General features: G+C 39.1%; 1 protein-coding gene across 14 annotated transcripts in view; it reads right to left on the bottom strand.

Annotated features, from left to right (window-relative positions):
• Window positions 1–24065, bottom strand: part of CDKAL1 (CDK5 regulatory subunit associated protein 1 like 1) — a 623539-nt gene that overhangs the window by 32351 nt on the left and 567123 nt on the right. For all 14 annotated transcript variants that reach the window (XM_057700490.1, XM_057700500.1, XM_057700489.1 and 11 more), the window contains one exon: window positions 1264–1347. In XM_057700490.1, the coding sequence (XP_057556473.1) occupies window positions 1264–1347 (84 nt within the window). The remainder of the gene's footprint in view (window positions 1–1263; window positions 1348–24065) is intronic.

Raw genomic sequence — 24065 nt, 5'->3', positions numbered from 1 at the left:
AGCAGAAGGCCCTGAACAGGCAAACGGCTCTCTGGAGTCAATTACTGAGACTGAAAACGGAGAAGAGACTCAGCTCAGACGTGGCGTGCTGGGAATCTGTCCTTCGCTGCCGTCTCTACTGGGGACTGCCCAGGGCACATTCAGCCTGGGCCGTGACGGCCCAGTCTGAGATGATTCCACGTGGAGCATCCTTGCTGGAGGCCCTTCACCTCCTGCTTCCGTGCTTTCTAACACGGGCAGCCAGCTTCTCTTGCCCATCTCTCACCTGATCTGCCCAGGCTGGCTACAACCGGCAGAAAAAAATTCCACTTGTCATTTGATGAGAGAGGAACAAAAAAGTAGGAGAACCCACTTGATATTAAGAAAAGTGAATACGATCCAGGGATGGCCCAGGAAATCCCTGTGCCCCTCTGAGAGTCTCCTACCTGGAGGGGCATATTATACCTCCTCCTTAGCCCTTCTCAGGGTCAGTGGCCCCTGAAGGAGCCACTGTTTTCTTCAGTCGCTTTTGAACTGCCTCACCACCTGGGGAAATGGAACCCCAAACAATGAAATGGAAGTCTGGCGGCCGGTGGGGCAAAGCATGCTACCTTATATGGGCAGGGAGTGGGGAGCCCTTCAAGTTGGCCTCCAAGAAAACTCTCTAAGTGAAACTGGTTTCATCCTCACCCTGGTCTCTGGAGTTGTTCACACAATTTGAGTTGATTCCAATGAACAGACTCTTTTCCCTTTGCCCCCAGCATTTTTTATCAAGGTGGAAGTTTAAAAAAAAAAAAAGAAAAAAGAAAAAAAAAGAAACTAAACAAAACTAAAAAGCCAACCAACAGACCAACCAACCAAAAGCCTGTGTGAGTGCTGTGACAGGGACAGGAAATCCCTGCCCTTCCAGGCTGATGTCGCCGGTACAGACATCCTTCCTGTCTTCTGGACAGAACTTTCCCCTCCACGTTGCCAGGCTGTGGGGATTCTGGCAGTGAGAATTGCCTGTTTCAGCTCCCCAAAGCCAGAGGCTGGTCAAAGATGAATGGGGACTAAAACACACTTATTCCTTTGTATAGAATGTTTTGTAGACTAAGCCACAAAGATAAGCCCCATGTTAGCCTGGCTGGCTTGATGCTATAAAATAGCCTTCCTGCCACACGATTCTATTACCCTTTCCCCCACCTGCCCTGCCCACTTTAAGTCTCTTTTGCTTACACTGATTTACTTTCAGAACTCTTTCTCATTTTGGAGAAATTCTCAGAATATAGGAGTGTCTCTTACCTGCTCATAGAATCGATTGTGTGCAACATAAAACTTGGAGTCAAAAGATTCTTCTGTGACTAACACTTGTTGTCTCTCACCAATCTGCGGAGAGAAGGGGAGAAAAACAGGAGCGATCAGGGCAAACACCTGAGAACCCAAAATAAATGCCAATCCAAACAGTTAGGGACCAGTAAGTTGTGGCTTCTTGAAATTAGACTCTAGACTGCTAGCTGCTTAACAGCCAATACAAGAGTCACTGATTCAAATTTCCAGAAAGACATTATTATCTATGCAGTAATATAAAATTAGTGTAGAATGAAATTTTATTTTCTTACAGAACTATGAAACAAAACTTGATCTTATTTCCTTCTTCAACAAAAGTTAGATAATTAAAGCTTCTAAGACATACAAAAATCTTCTAAATATTACTTTGTTTCTTGAAACAAAGTTGCAAAACAAGCCAGAACAAGCTGCTTCTAATCCAAATTCATGAAAATATTTTGGCAATATGAAAGAGTGGTGATAAACATTAATTTGAGTTATGAGGGATGTAACGCTAAAGAAAATGCCTTAAAAACTAGTTATTAAGTCCTTGCACCTAAACATTTCACAGGTTGCATGCAATTCTGAAATTACTAATTAATTCACTTATTTACTTATTATATACATCTCTCTGTCATGGGCAACAGTCTCTTCTTTGCTGCAGCCATGACCCTATGTTTATTTTATTTTTTTAAAAGAAAGACAGCAAAAATGGAGGACTGTTAATTCTCTACAGGATCTATATTTATGATCTAAGCATGCATTTTTAATAACCAAGAAGCTAAATCAGCCAAAACGTTGGTTAGAGCAATGTGACCGTTCTAAAATAGTCTACCATTTTCAACTTTATTCCACTGTGAAATGCAGTATTTAAAGTATCAATTTTTTTTTTTATTTTTACAAGGCTGTCAAAATGTCTGATGTAGCAAACCAGTTGTATTGAATGACTGTGCCCAGAATCATTTTTGCTCTTGCTACTTGATAAATACAACCCTTCACGTTAAAGCACACTGGCAAGATTTTTTAAACGAAACCTCTATTCTCATATGTAGGGACTTGTCACCATGTTCAGGCAGTTACCACTTAGGAAACATAAACACAGCTGCACTAAACAGACCACCTAACAATTAAAAAGAGAAAAACCAAAAACACCAGACTCTTCTGTCCATTATACAATGCCAATACCTAAACACACCATAATTTGCTCTTTTTGACTCTCTCATTCAGATGTAGCCCGCTTAGCCGAAGGCTGTAAGGTCTCTAGGGTGATACCTATCAAATGCTTACTGAGTTCACTCCTTGAAAGCCAGTGAAAGTTCCCGCAACATTAATCTCTTTTAAAAATAAAGCAGCAACAAAAGAAAATTCTCCCAACTTCTACTTTAAGCTTTAACGGACCTGTTTGTTAAAAAAGACTGATGAATATTGGGTTTCGCTGAAGTATATTCTTCTGGAAGGAAACTTAAAATGTTTGCACACATTTCACAGTGTGAGTTGCTTATAACTTAGGGTAAGTATCTGTCAATGGTTCTTGAGGAAATCTGCAATTACACTTCATCTAACATGAAGTTTTCAGGAAACTACCAATATGAGACTATAGAGCCACTTAAAACGTATTCTGTTTCTTTCCTCTTGTTGGAATGAATGTGGACAGTTGTGGTCATCATTTTTAGGCCATTCCTTTTTATCTGGAGAGAATAACGATGACAGGAGTATATACACATGGAGCTAGAAAGACTTGCTATGTTTATACAGTAGAGGGCAGGGCTTTCGGTCAACCATCAGAAAACTATTTATATGCGAGTATTTAACTATTATCTGCCAAAGGCATTCAGGAAGATTGCTATGGACAGTAATTTTTATAGTGGCAAATACCTCTCCAGTCACCCTTTTGGTCCCCTCAACCATGGATTTTTGTCTCTTGGTGAGGCTCTTAAAACTCCCCAAAGGCTACTGAGCAAAAATGAGTGTAAGCAAGCTATGACTTTGCTCAAAAACTGACACAATCTATCCCCGCCCCCTAAAAAAACCAAGAAAAACAAATAATAAATGCTCTATGCAGTACTTTTTTTAAAAAATGAAGTTGCAATGAAGTGAATATCAAATATGACCTTTAATAGAATCAACTGTTTCAAATAATCTTAAAAACAACAAGGAAGTTAAAGAAGTGGCGGGGGGTGGGGGTGGGGCAGGGTTCAGCTGGAACTCTGGAAGAGGCAACTTTGCCTTGGTGACAGTGAGGAAACTTATGGGCCAAATGCATGAATATGAGACTCAAACCTTTTTTTAAATGATCCACCTCCCTACTTTCCAACTGTTTTCTCCCCAACCCCCTGTGATAACCCAGTATGGTTAGAGACCACATAACAAGATTTAGGGTAATCGTCCTGACTCACCTAAGAATGCCTCTGCTATCCAGAAAGGAAGTCCTCACCTCAGAGGAAAGCAGGGCTTCTGGAGGAAAAGGACAAGGCTACAGTTACCCTTAGGCCACTAGGACTGCAACCACCCAGCTCTCTATTATGCTAAAGGCAGAGCTAATCCGCTAGAGGGATCAGTTTGTCTTGCAGACAGAGAATGATGGGTGTGCATTGTGTCTGCTCTGAGATTCTGCAACATCTACTCTCCATTGACATTTCAATATTCTGCTGAGAAGGAGGCTTCCCTGGCCACTCAACATCCCTGACAGAACCTTCGCTAACAGCTGGACCCTCTGACAGGAATGCAAGGTTACATCACTGACTTACGACAAGCCCTCTGAAGAGGAAGTTAACAACAAGATTGCTTGTGTAACTCAAAAAATGAACCAACACCTGAGTTTATAGTATATATATGTCTACATACACACACACACACACACACACACATTGAGAATGCAGAGGAGGCTGAAAATAATAGTTTCCATAACTTTTGTTACTGGTCACACAATATGGCTGTTCAGCAGGGATGATTAAGATATAAGTGGAATTGTAAACCCAAAGAAGGGTCCAGAGGGTGACTTCAAGATAACTGGAACTTTCAAGGACAGGACAAAACGGGGAAGTGATTTGGAGGGAGAAAGAATGGTAAGAAGCAGTAATGCACAGTTCTAGGTGAGAGGAAGAGGAAGAAGGGTTATTCAAAACCATCAAATGCCACATATTTGAATTGGACAGTAGAGTGAGAGGACATGGGTCTGGGAAGATTATTTTTAAGATAAAAGAGATTTGGCTACATTTTGGGCCTTTGCTTTCCTCATAGGGAAAAAATGAGAGTTTGGAAGAAGTGACATGGAGGTGGAGAGAGGTGAGCAGGGCTGAAGAGGAAGTGGATTCTGATTTTGAGAGGACCTTTCAGTTCCAAAATTCTAAGTCGTCATTTATGGTAGATTTGGTCTGCTCACAAGGTTTCAGATGAAGGAAATATGTACTCCAGGCTGTCTCTTTTCTCACAGTAAATCTATGCTTAGAGCCCTCTGAAAATTACAGCCACTTTCTTGCTTCACTTAAAGTAACAGCTTGATTTTAACACCCACCAAAGAAACATTTACAAAGTCTCTCATAAAGCTAATGGGTGACCTAAACCCGAAGAATCCTGTCAAAATCTTCCCCACAAAGCCCTTTTTTTGTAACTCTTTTTCCTTCTGCTTTGCTTTACATGTATATAATTTATAGTTGATTAAAATGTTTCTTTAATTTCTAGAGCATGAGAGTTTAAGAACTTGGGCTGAGAATACAATTCCCTGAACTTCTATGGGAAAGTGTTTCCATTTACAAAGTCTGACCTTCAGGATATTTGTCAGGACTTTCCAAAGTGGCTGTCAGTCCTGGCACCTGCTGTAACCAGCTAGATGTACTTTGCAATTTTTGCATCAGATGTCAGTGAAGACAGTGGCTTTTCCTAGCACGTGCAGAACTTAATTTTGCCCATTTTAACTTGATTTCAAAAATATATTTTATAAAAAATGAACTACAGAAATAGTCTTGTAAAAACCCATCCCTTCATTTCAGAGATGGGGCCACTGAAGTAAGGAAAGATGCAGAAAAAGCCTGCTAGGATCCTGCATTACTGCTGACCTCACAGAGCTGGTGGGAACTACAGCCCCCGCTATGAAAGCAGTGTAGTAGAACATTCTAGGCTTTGTTGAAAAGATAGGAGAAAAACTCTTACTTTTTTTTTTAAACCACAAAGGCAAAAAATAAAGACTGTATTCTCCTAAACAGACAAAGAAGGTAAGAACCTGAAGGGGGCTTAGCAACCTCTGATTTCACAGAGAGGAGACTGAGGTCCAGCAAGATGCAGTGATTTGCTCAATGGCAGAGAGAAGTCTTGGAAGCCTTCCTGCTACTTGATGTCTCCTATTTAATTGCTAGCTGCAGAAAACGTACAACATCATGGCTCTAATTCTGCAGTGCATGGCTTTTTCTTGAGCAGAGAAACATCTGTGACAAACGAAAAGCAATGTTTTTTAAAAATTCAATTTGGGGGTAGATTTTTCAGTATGTTACATAATCAGCTGGCTGTGTTATTTGTGTCACATCTATGCTTCAAATTTCCCAAGTGCCTGAAGTGGTGAGAAACATCAGTTCTAACCATATGGCGAGAAAACACACAGAAAACACAGTGGTTTCCAACAGAATTTGGTTGCTGAATGAATGCTCACTCAAGCACATTCTATTTCTCCATTTGTCCTAAAACAATATTCTGCATGGCTCTTTAAGGATTTAAAGAGAGAAGCTAAAAAGAATTACTTCAAGACAGGCAGATAATACTGAAATTTAACAAAGACATTAAGAGTACTTGGGCCTTTACCTTTAACCCAGTAAGAAATGCTACTTGTATAAGTACTTCTTGAACTAGAAGAAGCAAAGAATTTCTTTTAAACCCACATATGGCTTTAAAGTATAAACTTTACATAAATTTTACTTTTCTTTTAACCAGTTGTTTTTTGTTTTTCCCCCTTCTCACTTTTGTTTTACTTAAACAGAAACCCTGAGGTGTGGCTTTGGAAAATAACTGCAATTCACTTTCTACCTTGAAGGGTTAGATTAGAGAGATTTCAATAATTCAATATAACTACTCAGAGTATCCAAAAAACATTCACAAAGGACAGATATACATTAGAAGAGCTGTGTAAGAGAAATATTTATTTCTTGAAAATAGTTATATGAAGGTAGAGAAATGATTTTGCTTCCCCTGAAAAGTTTCTAGCAATTATTTTCTCTGTCCAATTGCCTTAGGGGGAAAAAAGGAGATTAAAATACACATATCAAAAGCTCTCATAATTGTTTACAGCACATTCCTAATAAACTTGAATTTCATCTCTGTGTATCCTATACAATATTCTGACATGCTACTTCTGCAGCTAAGTTTTCTTTTCTTTTTTTAAATTGTAGATAATAAAATACAATTTTTCTACCTGACTGGTTTCTGAATGCATGACTCTGGGAAATGTCAAATGTCTTTCTTTAGCTCCAGTCAAATTAGATTTTTTTTTTTCCCTAAGCTGCCTGGAACATGTTAAACACAAGGCTGTGACCTTAAACTCTGAAATAATATTTCTAGTGTCTGTGCAAAAGCCTGCCCTCACATACACCTTTAGACTAATTACTGCAGTGTAATGCTGCCAGTGAACCACTGTAATTACACTTGGAGAAAAGTATGGTCTTGTTCTTTCCTAGCTAATGAAAATGATAACCTTTCCATTTTGATTCATCATCCACAACAGGCAGAGCATGCGATGTTGGGTCTCCGGGGGATAGAGTAATTTTCCTGACTGTTTATGCACACTTCTGGTTTCTGGCCCTGCAGAGGCAGGAATTAAAGAAGCAGGCATACTTATGCGAGAAACAGTCAACAGTAACAATAGCAATAACATTAAAATTTAATATCACCTTACTCCACAACGCCATTCTATAATGAAGTAGGGCCATGACCCAGGAATGTGTGTCAAAAATGATGATAGCATAGAAAACAAGTAATGAGCCTCTAAGTCCATCATATTCAAAATGCTTGCCATCAGTTTACTGGTCTACTTAAGGATTCCTGAGAGAAGAGATGGGACAGTTTATTGTGAAAGGGGCTGGACTTGAGTACGACTCAAACAATGACAGGAAATGCATTCTATTAAATTATTTTTAAAAACACTATCCTCTGTGTGAAAAACACACATATGCTCTAGCTATATTTATTATTAGAATTAAATGTGTTCATAAGGGAAAGAATGTTCCTTTGAGGTAGAATATCCATACTTCTCAAGTGTTTAATTTATGTTTATCTAGTAATTGCCATAAGGATTTTAGTGGCTCTGTTGTTCCTTCTTCACATTTTGGAAATAATCTAAACACAAAAGAAAAACTAAAAAACAATTTGGCTTTTTGAAAGTCCTTCCTCCTCCAAAGCAATGATGAAAGTTACAAAGCCCAGGCCCAAGGTAGTTCTGCTGAATCAAAGCAGACTATGAAATTTCTTCTAACAATGGCACTTGTGCTTTTGTCTTCAATTGCTGGCTGGTTTTCTTCTGGCCATGTGCCCATCCCAGGAGAGAAAAGCAATTCAAGGGAGTCCCTTCCCCAGTTGGAGGCAAATCCCATTCTTAACAAAGCTGTTTTCTTTCACTGGTTGACAGTCAGCATAACAGCAGAGTAACAGTGCTTTCTTGATCTGGTAAAAGTGATTCTTGACAGCAAATAGTTACATGACAAGTGCTGACCTGATCCCTTTGCAGCATTAAAGATCTGTACCTGAGTGCCTACTGAACAATTTGAAAATCAGCTGTTTTAACGACCTGCCTGTACATTTTTGGTATTCTAGAACATTCTAAGATGTTACCTACAATGCTTTTATGGAATTAAAAAAAAAACTGTGATAAGAACACATGAGATTTACTCTCTTAACAAACTCAAACAAGTTGCCTTTCCTTATCACAGACTTGGCACAAGTATGTTACATCTATTTCTCTCCCACACTAGGCAAGCTCTACAATGCCCTGGCAGTATAGGAAAGTGCCCAATATTTAAAACTATCAAAAGCCCTAAAACCAGATGTTGCCAGTAATACCTATCATGACATCTTATTAATGGGGTGACCAAGTGGGGCCAACATGGGATATGTGTGTGGAACTCTTTTTTATTAAAATTTTAATTTCAAGATTGAACAATTATCTCCATTTGCTTCTACCTTCCTGATCTTTTCCCATTGGTCCCTATCAATCATTACTCAGAAAGTCTGGGCCAACTTTCTTTGATGAGCTTTTCACACAGGCACAAAGATGACCAATCTTATGTCTTAGAACTACTGAACAGACTACCCTGTTGAAAGCGCCTTTAGAATTTTCACTGATGACACAATAAGTAATCCAAATTACAAAAAGAAAGGAAGACAGTCAGCTGAGTCTGAGAGAGAGATTTAGTGTTAATGTAATCTAGTAATGTGCAGTAATTACTTGCCAACTCACCTCACAGTTGCCCAAAGCCTTCATTTCAAAAGCACTGAGCATCAGGCACCTTCAGTCTCCTATCCTACCAAATACGTTATCAAAACAATACAAGACTCAGAAGAATTCAAAGAAAGATTCAGACATTTGGAGAGAAAAGGTGTGGGTGTGGTGCACAGGACACCTTCTAATTTTCTTTGTGGGGAAAGAAGGCTTCTTTTCAAATACTAATTTATAGGAGAAGATGGACAGGTTCTAGCATACTCAGGCTCTAAATGTGAATTTTTTGAATTATGAATTCAGAGCTGTGTGGGTGGTGGAATTAAAAGATCATTTAGTTCAAACTCTTCCATTTACAGATGAGAAATCTAAGTCTCCTTAGACATCGAGTGATGTGGTCAGTCATACAGCTTGTCATATTTATCCATTACTTTAAAAATGGATTTTATCCTGACCGTGCTTTTAGACATGGGGTAAATTAATGAGTTCATCTGAAGCTACACCATCCAGTACAGTGGCCACTGGCCACAAGTGGCTGTGGAGCACCTGAAATGTGGCAAATCCACATTGAGATGTGCTGTAAAACACACACCAGTATAAAAAACTTACCAGATTTCAAAACCTTACCATAAATAAAAGTGTAAAGTAACTCATTAATTTTATACTGATTACACGCAGGTTGAAATAGTAAAAATTAATAAACAGAAACCTCAATTAAATTAGAGTTGCAGGGTCAGAAGGGGAAGCACTGTGCCTTATGAGGGCTGCAGAGCCCAAGAGGAAGAAAGACGTCCTCTTCTTTCCCGGCAAGAGCTCAGCCAATGACAGACCAAAAGAACTCAGCCAATGAAAAGTCACAATAGTGCTCTGACCTCTCAATTCCTCCTGTGACCTCTTTGTTTACTATACCCCTCCTACCTTCCCTTCCCCCTCTTTAAAAGAGTGCTCTCCTTGCTGAGTGGGGACTTGCATGTGGCTCACCGGTGGCTGTAAACCCCAAACTGCGATTCTTTGTGGTTCCATAATAAACCCATTTTTACTGAAGAAACAAATGGCAGTCTGCTGTTGGTCAACAAAATGATATTTTTAAAACATAAATAAAATATATATTAAAATTAATTTCACCTGCTTTTTACTTTTTTTTTTTTTTTTTTAGCATAGCTACCAGAAAATTTAAAATAACATCTGTGGTTCATTTCCAATGGTCGGTGCTGCTCTAAAACATTATTATGTAGTTTTAAAAAATGTAACAGAAATTGCCCCTTTCAATACTTAATTAAGGACTTTTAACTCATCACAAATACCTTTATTTGCACTAATCATGTAAATGCAATGCTTTAATTTTAGGAAAGAATGCATACATATCTATAAATTGTTAAAGGCAGGAATTTTGAGCTGCTAAATTTCTCTTTTTGAACTTTGTTTCCATTTTTCTGGTCGACCCTAGCCTCTCCAAAAACTTATGGCATGATCAACTTGCTTGTTGTTTTTCGGGTATTACAGGCAACCAAAGAGAGGCCACCTGAATTTCCCAATCTGTCATCTCTTATTTTGTGTGGCTGCAAAAGTAACCATATAAAAGACAATGATGTTTGGACATAAAAGGCAGAAACAGACCATTCTCAAATTCATTTTTTTAAAAAGCCAAAAATGGATGCCCAAAACATGTACCCTCTTTGGTAAGATAAATCTTTTGTTACCAACCCTCTTACCAAAGAACACAGCATAGCTGTGAGCGATAAATAACACGTGCAGTGCACCTACCATCTTTCAACCATTTGCCAGTCAGGATGGAGGCAGAGAAAACAGAAAGGATTAAGCAGAAATCAAAGACAGCCAAGCGCTAATGGTGTCTAATTAGCATAACAAAAGACACTGCCACAATCTTTCAGCAATGGGCAATACATCTCATTAAAGAAGACTGAATAACAATTCTCCTGCTCCCCCCTACCCCAATCCCCATGCTTCTTGGCTTAGCTCTGGGAGACCCTGAGAGCTGGGCTTGAGAGCTTCTGCTTTCTTGGCCAAGCAACAGGGTTGCAGGGAAAGAGCCCACTTGTATTACTGTGCACCTGCATCTCAATGCTTTATTCTGCTTTCCTCTCCTGCTGTGAAAATATAGCTTCTTCAAGCACACGCAAGTCCTACTATGCTGTTTATAGGTATATAATATTGAGAAAAAGCAATGATGACCTAAAAAATGAATACAAGTCCCCCCCAAAATATCTTTATTTAGAGAAAATGATCTATTTGCTTCTTTTCAGTTATTCTGTTTTTCCCCTTTGATATTACTAACCTGTCTCAGAGTTAATGAAGCTAAACTGAAATTCAACCAAATGTACTGCAATCAGTAATGAGCCCTGAGCATGTGCACATGTATACACACTCATGTGCGTGAGTGTGCAGTCACACACACACACACACACACACACACACACACACACACCATGGAATTTAAATGAGAGCAGTCTGGTTCAGACCTATCTTCTCTTTCCATCTCCTCTTGATTATAGACAACTGAGAAAATATATGAAATTCAACACAAGGAAACTGAGGTTGCAGGTGAACATATGGGAGTTTTTGTATAAATTTAAACCAAGAATAAAAAATTCTAATTAAATCAAGAATAGAAAAAAATATTCTTCCAGGGTGATCACTAAGAAAGATGAAAGCTTCAAGTAACCCTATGTACTTTTTCAAATCAATCTACTTTGGAGGAAGGATTGAGTGGGGAGAAGAGAGAAAAGGATGCAGTTATTTAAACCTAACAATTTCCAATTCTGAGCTACATTTTTTGATCAGTAGATTTCAAAGTGATTTCAAAAAGGAATCTAGTTATGAGGGCTGCTTTGATTTTTTTTTTAATGGTCTCTCCTGCCAAACACAATATTACAGAGTCTACTTAAACCCAAATACTGCCATGTCTATGAGCTGCTCTAGGAAGAGCTGTTGACCACAGGGGTGGACAGGAACCTCTACAATTGCTACAGAGACTCAAGAGCAAAAACTGAGCCAATGCACCAAGCAGCTGGGAAAATCTACTGAACCTGTGTAGGACGTCTGGATTGTCCACAGTGCTGCAAAGTCACCACCTTGTAGGGACTGAAAGACCTTGAGAATATTCAGGTCATTTGCCTCATAGACAGCAGACGTGAGGGAAGACATTTTAATGCTATACACATTCTGCACGTGGCAGCACACAGTTAAAATAAAACTTAAGAAGTCATTTAAATCTTAAAAGGCCCTTCTCTCTCTGGTGAACTACTCAACATTCAAGACCTTTCACACTTTAGGAACAGTAAATTTTTAAAAATCCTCTCTCCCACTTCTGTTTAATACATCACATTGTTTGTTTGTTTTCTTTCTTAACTTCTTGCCTATTTCCACCTTAAAGTTTTGTCAGAAAGTAGTATGCAAATACAACACATTATTATGAAGTCTATCCTGCTTTACAGTTTAAAGCACAACAATTTGGTATTTTAATTCCCAGTCAGTATCTAGATCTCTGGTAACCACAGTCTGAGTCTATTGGTTGGACATCTTTAAAGGTATCTGGGTATACTGGTATAGCTTCTTTCTCTTTTAAGACAGAATCCTAGCCAATAGGAGAAGAACTTGAAATATACTAACCAGGGAGTCAAGAAGCCCTTAGTTCTCCAGACGAAGGAACAAGATAAAACCCCAGAAGAACAACTAAGTGAAGTGGAGATAGGCAATCTACCCAAGAAAGAATTCAGAGTAATAATCATAAAGATGATGCAAGAACTTGGGAAAAGAATGGATGCACAGAGTGAGAAATTACAAGAAATTTTTAACAGAGTTAGAAAATATAAAGAACAACCAAACAGAGCTGAAGAATACAATAACTGGAATGAAAAATACACCAGAAGCAATCAACAGCAGAATAAATGAGGCAAAAAGACCGATCAGTGAGCTGGAAGACAGCGTGGTGGAAATCACTGCCACGGAACAGAATAAAGAAAAAAGAATGAAAAGAAATGAAGACAATTTAAGAGACCTCTGGGAGAACATCAAATGCACCAACATTCGCATTATAGGGGTCCCAGAAGGAGAAGAGAGAAAGAGAGAGAAAGGACCTGAGATAATAGCTGAAGACTTCCCTAAAATGGGAAAGGAAACAGTCACCAAAGTCCAGGAAGCGCAGAGAGTTCCGTACAGGATTAACCCAAAGGACGAACATGCTGAGACCCACAGTAGTCAAACTGACAAAAAGCCTTTACTTTGACCTCTGTCACTAACTAGCTATTTGACTCCAAACAAATCATTTCACTTTGGGGTCTTAATTTCCTTGCCTTAAAAAATGGGGAGAGGATTTGAGATCAGTAACCGGAAAGGCTACTTCTGGCTCACATATCCATGGAGGAGGCAGGGCCAGCAAGGTGTCCTGCAGTGAAGGCTAAGGGCACACAATGGAGAGGGAGCTTCTGCTGGCAGTGGTTGTGGTGGCAGCAGCAGCAGATCCCCTGGACACGGCCAGGGGCTGGCCCTTGCCGCACAGCTTGGCACTAGTCTCATCACTATTATTCTTTCCTTTCACTTCCAGAGCTGACACAAAACCTGGAATTAACAACGTTTGCCAAAGGTAAGGCTCAATGAGAGAATGAATGGGAGTAACATTTCGGGGATTCACTTTACCTGTCTAAAATAAGCAATTCAAATAATTACCTGGCTTGAACCTTGAGTTGTCTTCAGATTAATGACCTAGCTTTTGGGAGTCAGTATATGTGCTGGAAAAGCTGAGTTACTATTGGCGTTACAGCTGACAATACTCCTGTTACCTCCAGGAGTATATTCACAAATTTCATGCATCCTTCATTTACTACAGAAGGTAGCTCTGTGAGCTGAAATAAATTTGTGAGTTCAGCGTTACTACTGGATATCTTGATTGAAGGAGTCATGAGAAAAATTTAAAGTAGAAAACTATCTTGGGGCTCCATCTAGTTACTGCTTCAGAACAGGCATAAGTTTCAGAAAGTAACACCACGTGGATGCAGGACTATTTAGTGTATACAGACTGTTGCTAAACAGAACAGAGGCAGAAGGCTGCAGGGGCATTTAGGACCCGGGCCTTAAAGAGTCCAGGTCAGCTGTCTTCTCTCTTGGGGAATCCTACCCCCAAGCAGAGATAACTTTTGTGCTCCCTTTTCAAAGCCATGACTCAAAAGCATTTCAGAGGTAAGACAAAGCATATTTAATGGGAAGAAAGGAGGATAATTGTCTGATATTGATAAACCCACAAGTCATTTTCTCAGCAGCTATTGGAAAGATGAATTATGGAAACAAACAAAAAACCTAAACCCGTCTCCCCCAAAAAAACCACCCTGAGCAGCCACTTGTCATTTCTAAAACATGATCCTGTGCGTGCATAAATATTTATCATTCTTCTTTCAAAAGGATAAGAAAAATTCCTTTTGCATACATGAATTTCAGATTGCTAAGCAAACATCAGGATATGGTCAGGGGCTCATCATCTTAATGAGGATATGGTAATGACAATTTTTTTTTTAAGCTTGCTTATATGTGATCAAAAACACCCTAGAGATTTTGATTTTATACTGGGGCACGCACAGACCCATGAACAGTTAATGCTTTTAGAAGCATATGGGTGGGATAACAGGAATACCATCAAGGGCTTACAGTGGGATGAGGGTGAAAGATCCATTAAAAGTGATAAATAGGATATGCCTTGCTTAATGTCTTGCAATTGCATATTTAATACAGCAGGCCAGTGACTATGCATTTTAACTGTCTTTATTTTTAAGAGAGCTGCCAGATTTTAATTACAGATTAAACAGTTATTTGCAAATGAGCACCTCTTCATTAACATATCAGAATCATAATAATAAACAATCCTCTGTTACTAAACAGTACGTAGACATTCAAGAACAGTACATACATATGACACTAGAGCAGGGCAAAATATCCTACTTATCCTAAAAATTTTAAATACCTTAAAATTTTTTTAAGGGAAATAAATAACCTAGATGAAAGCTCACAAGATTCTATATTTTATGAAATCAAAGATTTTGTTTCTTTTATTTGCAGCTATATCTCTAGTGCCAACACCATGCTTGGTTCATTGGTTCATTGTAGGTGCTCAATAAATGCTGAATGAATGAATAAATGAGTGAATCAGCTCTTTTAACAAGTACACAGTCATATTTTTGCAATTAGATTGTCGTGCAGTGATACTTATTAAAAAATTGCTAAATTGGAATCAAATCATCAGTGAGGTTAATCTCAAAGGATTTAATTCTCTAATTTATTCCAAGGGACACAGAAGGAACACATATTTCTGTTACCACCTTCATAACAAATAGCAGCTGTAATAATCTTACTTCACATAGTTCCTTATTTATTTTTATTAAAGACTTTATTTTTTTAGAGCAGTTTTACGTTCATCGCAAAATTGCGAGAAGGATCGAGAGACTTCCCATGTGTCTCCCTGTCCTGCACGTGCACAGCCTCCTCTATTGATGTAGCAATGTAGGTTCATAACTGGTAACAAATGCACCACTCTGGTGAGGGATGTTGATATCACTTGCCTATCTTTCATTTTCACGTATGCTTTTGTTGTTTCTAACTCAGAGACCAAGAAACACAAAGAACTTAAGTAACTTGCTCAAGGTTAATAAGTGAGTTAGATACAGCTCCCAGGCCTCAACCTTCCCAGCCCAAGTGTTCTCTGCAGTCTACAAATGCTGTACCATCGCTCTGCTACTTGTTTTGTGTCTGGAAGAGAGCACAAAACAAGGCCCCTAATAAGAGGTATAAGAAAACAAGAGGTACTGTAATTAGCACACAACGGAGTAAAGCAAAAAAGATGGGAAATGTTAGAGAAATTTTCATTATCATCGTCCGCTAACCAGTAGAGAAAGCTGGAAAATAATTAAACTCTTTTCTCAAAATAGTGACCTAGAGTTCTCTGCTTTGTATTAGTTGTCTACTTACTTCTATTATGTACCATGACTAAAAGCACAAGCACTGCCCCCACCACTGCTTCTGTTCCAGCGATGAAATGGTTTACCGCTATTTCTTCCCTATAGGGTAGGTACTGACATTATCCTTACTCTACAGATGAAGAAACTAAGGCCCACTGTGTGCTCTTAGCCAAAGTCACACAGTATAATGGTGAAGCTGAGTGATTTCTTTTTATGGAGGCAATAGTTAACAGCGTACAATATTCAGTCACAAACGTTTTATTTATGATTTTTTAAAAATACAAAGATACATTATTATGAATAAACAGTTACTTCCAAATTCTTCAGCTTGCCAGAAAGCCAGTAGGCAAGAAACATAAAATAAAGTTAAGGCTAATTATTAAAATACACCCACTCCCAGCATTTCCTAGAAAACAAGGGAGAACGTCCTCCCTCCCCCAAACTACTTGCTCCTAACTAGGCATCTTCATGTTCAGCACATGACTTTGTTTAGTATTAGTGCTGAGGTTAAATAAGGACTCAGACTGATAAATGAAGGACACATCTGACTATTAACAAGCAAACCCATGGTAATAAATTGCTGAATCGGGGCCGTTTATTTTATAAGCCTATTTTGGGTACTGTTTCTATTATGGTCTCATATTCTCTCTCTCTCTCTTCCCTTTCCCATCAGGCCCCCATCCAACCACCCCACTTCCTCCTCTGTCTCTGAAAATCCCAGACCCTCTTTCCAAAGATACTGAAAGGAGGTGAGGGAAGGCAAGCAGCGCCACACCAACAGCAGAGGAGTTACTTCCCCTCTAATGAGTCTATTGCCTGCTGTGTCCCAGGCTGAAAGATAACAGGGATACCGGCACATAAGGTTCCAAACTTGTAAAACTAATTGTGACAGCAGTCCTGTCACACTTTTTGAGCTGAAATGTTGTCTGGGTAAAAATTCAGAAAAATGTGTGGCAGGTGGAATCACTCCCTAAGCTGTGCACTCTGCTAGTGATCCCGGCGTTACAGAAAGAGCGTGGAACCCGGCTAGAGAGCAGAGCTGAGCTCTCTTGTGCCTGCTTAAGTCCTCTGGGGTTCTCAGTGAGATGCAAGGATAGCCAGTTCACTCAGCAAATGAGAGCAGGTGCCATTCCTTCAGACAGAGACAACTGCTACATGAAAATAAGTTGTCAGAGATGCTGGTATCATTGTTAGAACTCCAGAGGCTCAGAGACTGTATGAGTAAGTTATTGTCTGGAAGCTGTCCTGGGTTGGAAACTTTTTCGGGTACCGTTTTCAATCAGATTAATTCCTTTTGCAATGACTTTTAACAAGATCACCTTGGACAATGTGATCCCTCCTTTCGTTCAATTAAAAAGCCTTATGTACAACTTAAAATTAACACTAAAACCAAGTTTTTTTAAAAAGTGAAAAAGTCTGGCCTTCTCTTCATTATTTGAGTTCAGAATCTACACAGGGCACATCCATTCCCACTATCAGCATAATCACAACATACACGGTGAAGGATTTATAAAGAACAATAGGCATCAGCTTTGTGGGAGAATTTATATTATTAAAAATCCTTAAACATATAATAACCCTGTCATATAGTTTAGAATGATGATAAGAAATGTAACTTCATGACGGTTTCCTTTTCTCTCTCATCCTACTCTTTCTCCAGGACACTGCCCTTGCCTTGCATACTGTCCCGTGCTTGCAACTCTGGCTGCTCCTATCTTTTAGGTGACATTTCCTTCTTTAGTTGACAGACTAAACAGTATCAGGAGGTGACAAAATAGGCTGAGTTCAAGTGAGATTCTGAATTTGGTATGGACAAGCATTCACTTTGGCCGTCTGTAAAATGAGAAAAGCTTACATCCAACTATCTTAGAATTAAAGAAACATATATAAAAATATCAGTTGAAATACTACAGAATACATTTAAAAATGTCACTTTGCATATTGGTTGATTCAACATTTCTGATTAGGTTGCTGGGCTTTAAGAAAATTTTTATCAAAAAGAAATTATTACTCTGTGTTTGCTTTCATTATCTTTTTTGGAAAATCATCAAATATATCAGTAAATGATGATTCTTCAATTTCCTTATACAGCAAATGTTTGAGTAGATCCAGTCATTTTTAAGGTAATGTATCTCCTTGCTACTAAAAAAAGCAGATCACATGAAAACCTTAAATAATACCTAGCCAGGATGAAAATCGTATCACATTCTTGAAATCAAGCCTTTGGTTCTGTAAATCAAGTCTTCTGGTTTTGTTCAAAATACCTACTTTTTTATGTATTCATTTTTAGCAGTTAATGAAAAGAGGGTAGAAAAATAATCCTATAAATTGAAGTTTCCAAATAGAATTAGGCAATTAAATCAAGTCTATGAAAAATTCATAATCGTTACAAACTAGAACTAGTTCTTCCTTATATTTGATAACAGATATATTCTCTACAAAATAAAATGTGTGTGTGGGGTGAAGTGTTCAATTTATCAAAAACAGTAATTATCATGATATATAGAAACTAAATATCATGAAAATGGAAATAAGCCAGTGTATTAAAATGGAGGAAAAACTTTCTCCACAGTAGAAGGAAGACATTTAACTTTAAAAACAAGACAGTATTTTATAGATTTCCATTCTGTTCAACTCTACCTAAATTAACTGAAAACACCCAAAAGTCCAAAAAAAGCATATTTCGCTATGACTCTAATTTAAGGAGAAGCCTTGCTTATGTAAATAATTCAAATAAACAGCAGAGTCGTGGATTTTAAAATCATAATTCTCTAATAGTCAGGGGACTGTAAGGATTGTTTTTCAGAAATGAAATCCCAACCTGTGAAGACATTTTCAGACTACAGGGGCAGGGAAACCCTTTGCCTCTGCTATCTTGGGCTTCTTAAGATTTCAGGTTCTAGTGCATGTGTCATCCTTCACATATGGCTATCTATACCCATGAATTCAAAGCAATATTTTTGCCTCCTTTATTTAGGCTGTGATTTTCAAAAATCCCAAGCAGATTAAAATTTTCACCACTGGGGAGACAGCTGCATATTTAGCATACCCATTTGTCTTATTTGCACATCTTTTTAAGTGCCAGCCTTTTCACGTCTTCATTTTTCACCGTTTGGCCTTGCAAAGTAACACCAAATTAATCAACATGAACATTCATAAAACAATCTATTGTTTTAGATTGATTAATGTATAGAAAAATGTACTCTTCTTTTAGAAGTATATATGTATGCACGAAAAACCAAAATCAAAGCTTTAAACCTTCAATGCTCCTTTTACCATATAGACTTAAACGAAATAAATTTCTCTTACATTTAAAAAAGTGTGCTAGAAAAGAATTTTCATCTCTCTCTTTTTTTTTACTTAAATACCTATAGCAATTGCTTTATAAATATTAGCTAGTTGAATGCTCAAAACAACCTCATGCAGTAGGGACTTCCTCATGAGGAGTCTGAGACCCAGAGGGACCTGCCTACGGCACCACCATTCGTAAGTGACATGTACAGCCTGTGTTCAAACCTGGCAGTCTGGTTCTAGAGTCGGCGCTCTTAACTATCATGCTACCTCTTCAATTTTAAAGTCAAGTTACAGTGTTAAAGTAATGTTATAAATGCGATAATTACCGTGTAGCTTGCTAAGGAGTTAAGATGGCACCTTTCCTTTTAGAAGACCTTTGCTAAACCAAAATGAAATATTCACAACTGTAGGAGATAAAAGTCAAATGACACCTTTAAAGTCACCGAGGGAATCAAAGAGAATATGCAGCTAAAATGGTAAATTTAATGTATTTACTTTGTTATGTATGTATATAATGTATGTTAAGAATAAGACAACAAGCCCAAAATGGAAGTCACTTATGCTAAGCCCCACCATGCCAAACCAAGATTTAATTACAGCTTTGGCTTCTCCCAGAAATGGAACCTTAAACCAGTCCATCGAGAATTATCTGGTCAGCACTTGCAAGGTAATCTGCCTAAGAGACCCCTACCACTCCCTGAAAGAAAGTGACCTTACCACAACCAATTCGCTTTTTGCTAATAGAACTTTCTTGTTCCTGCTCCTGTCTGCCTACGGATGTCTTTCATTTTGCATAGCTCTTTGTAGCTCCTTTCTGTCTACTAGACTGGATGCTGCTCAGTTTATGAATCACTGAATAAAGCCAATAACATCTTTAAATGTACTCAGTTGAATTTTGTTTTTTAACAGTTAGTAATTTTAAACCTCTCTTGTTTTTTTTAAAAAAATGGATAATCAGCATACAACAAAAAACACACATAACCATGTAGCTTTTGAAAGTGAAAATAACAGATGAAACTACGGAGGAAAAAGTGGAAGCTAATTATACCCTAAACCTAAGCTATATGGTCCCTGCAGTTGAGCACTGAGTTTCCTGATAGTCAAGACAAAAAGGCTAGCGTGGTCACCTAGATGAGCTCTACTGTTTCAGAAAAAGGGGGTGAAAGACCTCATTTGGAAAGCAAACAATAAACTAGTAGACTTGTAATTTTAACATATTAGTAAATAGATATTGTAGCCAGGAAACCTACTTTATCATCCTTGCCTAGGAAAGTGCTTTGTACATAGGAGTTGCCCAACAAACATACGTTAAAATGGAATACAAAATGAACTTCCAGCTGAGTAGTGATTGGCTGTGTAACAGCAGTTTCAGCTCTGCTATACCATGGGGCCACCATCCATACTCCACTGGATTAACAGCCTCTATTTTCTGTCTCTCTGATTCATTTCCCATAATCCCTCTAGAGAGAGGTTTTAAAAACTCAAGTCTGGTCATGTCATGATTCTATTTAAAACCCTATGATGGTTTCCCACTGCTCTCAGGAGAAAGTTACCACATAAAGCCCTACACTCATTCATTCATTCATTCATTCATTTATGGCTGCCTCGGGTCTTAGTTGCAGCATGTGGACTCTTCATTGTGGCATGCGGACTTCTCTCTAGCTGTGGCACGTGGGATCTTAGTCCCCTGACCAAGGATCGAACCCATGTCCCCTGCACTGGAGGGCGGATTCTGAACCACTGGACCAGGGAAGTCCCTATTCTATTTTTTAAGTTACTGCACAGGGGGTCATGTAATGAAGATGTCATAATTTATTTAACTACTTCCCTATTAATAGACATTTGGCTTGTTTCCAATTTTTGGCTATGACCAAGAGCAACACATGCCTCTCTGGACACACAGGTGAACATTTCTCTAGAAGTGGAATCACTAGGTTCAAAGAAGAAAATTTACAGTTGTGATTTTCATACATACCACCAAATTGCCCTCCAAAATGGTTTTATCAATTTATACTTTCCCATTTAGCATCTGGGGCTTTTTTTCTCTATACCCAGCAACGTGGTACATTATCAATTAAACACAAAAAACTTTGCAGCATAAAAGGTGAATACATATTTTTGGTGTAATTTTCATTTACCTAATTGCCAATGAGATGGAACACCTTTCATACCTTTATTGGATGCATTTGCCCATGTTTCTGGTGAGTTATGACTACTGAATTACAATTATTAAAAGTATTTTCCCCCTGGTTTGTTGGTTATTTTTTAGAAGTATTTACTGTTTTGTAGCAAAATTTATCAATAAACCCTGCTGAAAGAAACCACAAACAAGACTAAAAGGCAACCCTCAGAATGGGAAAAAACAATTGCCTATGAAAAAACGGACAAAGGATTAACCTCCAAAATATACAAGCAGCTCATGCAGCTTCATACCAAAAAAGCAAATAACCCAATCCACAAATGGGCGGAAGACCTAAATAGACATTTCTCCAAAGAAGACATACAGATGGCCAACAAACACATGAAAAGATGCTCAACATCACTAATCATCAGAGAAATGCAAGTCAAAGCCACAATGAGGTATCACCTCACACCCATCAGAATGGCCATCATCACAAAATCTGGAAACATCAAATGTTGGAGAGGGTGTGGAGAAAAGGGAACTCTCCTGCACTGTTGGTGGGAATGTAAGTTGGTACAGCCACTATGGAAAACAATTTGGAGGTTCCTTAAAAAACTACAAATAGAACTACCATATGATCCAGTAATCCCACTACTGGGCATATACCCAAAGAAAACCATAATCCCAAAAGAAACTTGTACCATAATGTTTATTGCAGCACTATTTACAATAGCCAGGACATGGAAGCAACCGAAATGCCCATCAACAAATGAATGGATACAGAAGATGTGGCATATATATATACAATGGAATATTACTCAGCTATAAAAAGGGATGAGATGGAGCTATATGTAATGAGGTGGATAGAACTACAGTCTGTCATACAGAGTGAAGTCAGTCAGAAAGAGCAAGACAAATATTATATGCTAACTCACATATATGGAATCTAAAAATGGTACTGATGAACTCAGTGACAAGAACAAGGACGCAGATACAGAGAATGGACTGGAGAACTCGAGGTTGGGGGTGACGGGGAAGCTGAGACGAAGCAAGAGAGTAGCACAGACATATATATACTACCAACTGTAAAATAGATAGTCAGTGGGAAGTCGTTGTATAACAAAGGGAGTCCAACTCGAGGATGAAAGATGCCTTAGAGGACTGGGCGGGGAGGGTGGGGGGGACTTGAGGTGGGGGGGAGTCAAGGAAGGGAGGGAATACGGGGATATGTGTATAAAAACAGATGACTGGAGAAAAAGATGGCGGCGAAGTAGAGAGACGTGGAGTGCATCCCTCTCCACAGATGCATTGGGAATGCACGGAAGGAGGCAGTCATTCCCACAGAGAACCAGCTGAACACCAGCAGACGGCCTCGGACACCGGAAAGGGCTGCGGAGAACCTGACATAGCCGGTAGGGAGGCATCTACGAGGGCTCAAAGAGGGTGAAGCGGCGGAGCTGTGGCAGACGGGAGGGAGTGAGAAACATACGGAGGGTCCACAGCGCAGCTCAGCGTTCCCGGACCGAGACATCGATCCGCGGCTGAACGGAGGGTCCAGGAGCGGGAGCGTGGGAACCGGAGAGCTGGTTCAGGGGGAGAAACATTGTTGCCGGTAGGGTGACGGACCGAGAGGACAGGAGGGAGGAGGTCCGCGGAGAGGAGTGCCGATCCCTGAGAGCTGCCCGGCCATGATGGCGGCTGGAGGCTGCAGGCTCCCGGGCGGCGGGGAGGAGCCGCGCGCATAGCCTCTCCCTCTCTTTCTGCGCCTCTGCAACAGGCAGCGGAGAGACGCCCTGCGGGGCCACATAAGGCGCTCAGGGATAACAAGTACCCTCAGGCGCTCGGGCGGGGCTAGATTAAAACTCCTTGCAACGCCAGCAGCAGGGAGGCTGCCGAGAGAAAAAAAAAAAACAAACCAGCATCAAAAAGAAAAAACCCCGAGAGAGGCCCAACTCTAAGACTTTCTGTGTACGCCTGAGCCACCAGCGCTCTATGCAACAGGCACCTCCAAGCCTGACTGAAGCAACAGTGCGCCACTGCTCACTCCCTCCCAGGAGAAGGAGCCACTATTGCACCCTCTCCCTCCCCACACACCGAGGCTTACAGACGAACAATAAAGGAACCTCTGCTGGTCACAGAATAACGCAAAAAAAAAAAAAACCCAAGGCAAGGAAAAGGACACTTACAGCTGAGACGCTAAGGAAACAGAAATAGTAGTATCAATACCTATTGAACTGGTCCATTCGGGGATCAGTTCTGGATTTTTTTTTCTTTTTTTTTTTTTTCCTTTCTCTTTTTTTTTTTTTTTTTTTTTTTTTGATTTATTAAATACGATCTTAGCCCTAAGGGATCTACAAGTTTTACAACATAATTTTATAAGGATATTTTTCACTCTTTTTTTTTTTTTTTTTTTTTTTTTTTTTTTTTGCCTTTTAAAATACTTCTATATCTAGCTAAGTTTTTGGTAGTACGGACAAAATATCTTTCATACTTTCTTTTCATCCCTTTCTTTTATACACTTCTATTCCTTTCTTTTTCTTTGCATATTTCCAACCACATTACGCTCTTCTGTTCCCCTTTCTTCCAGCCATTTTAAGTGTATTTTATCTTAACATACTTATAAGCAACACTATCGGTCTGCTCAGACTCCTTGCTCTATTCTCCAGATGATGCACTGCCTTGGTATTAATATTAGGCTTTTGTCTTTATCTTAGTTCTTAGTACAGTTGTCTAATTACATTCTGAGAATCTCCATTCTCTCTGGTGGTACTCCAGCTCTTTTCTATATTTGATCCTAGCTTACAAAATCTCCCTGGATTGATGTTTGTATGTGTAGGGTGTTATTTGTTGTTTGTTTGCTTTTGCTTTTGTCTCTGATTCGTTCTGTTTCAGTTGTCAATTTCTGCTGGGTTTCTCTCTGAATATCTGATAGCACACTGGGGTTCTGTCAGGTCTTTCTAGAGCCTTATGTCCTAACGGATTCAAT

This window comes from Hippopotamus amphibius, chromosome 11, assembly GCF_030028045.1.
Source record: "Hippopotamus amphibius kiboko isolate mHipAmp2 chromosome 11, mHipAmp2.hap2, whole genome shotgun sequence".
Lineage (NCBI taxonomy): Eukaryota > Metazoa > Chordata > Mammalia > Artiodactyla > Hippopotamidae > Hippopotamus > Hippopotamus amphibius.
The sequence above is the reverse complement of the archived record's forward strand: the minus strand, read 5'-3'. Positions and strand labels throughout refer to the sequence as shown.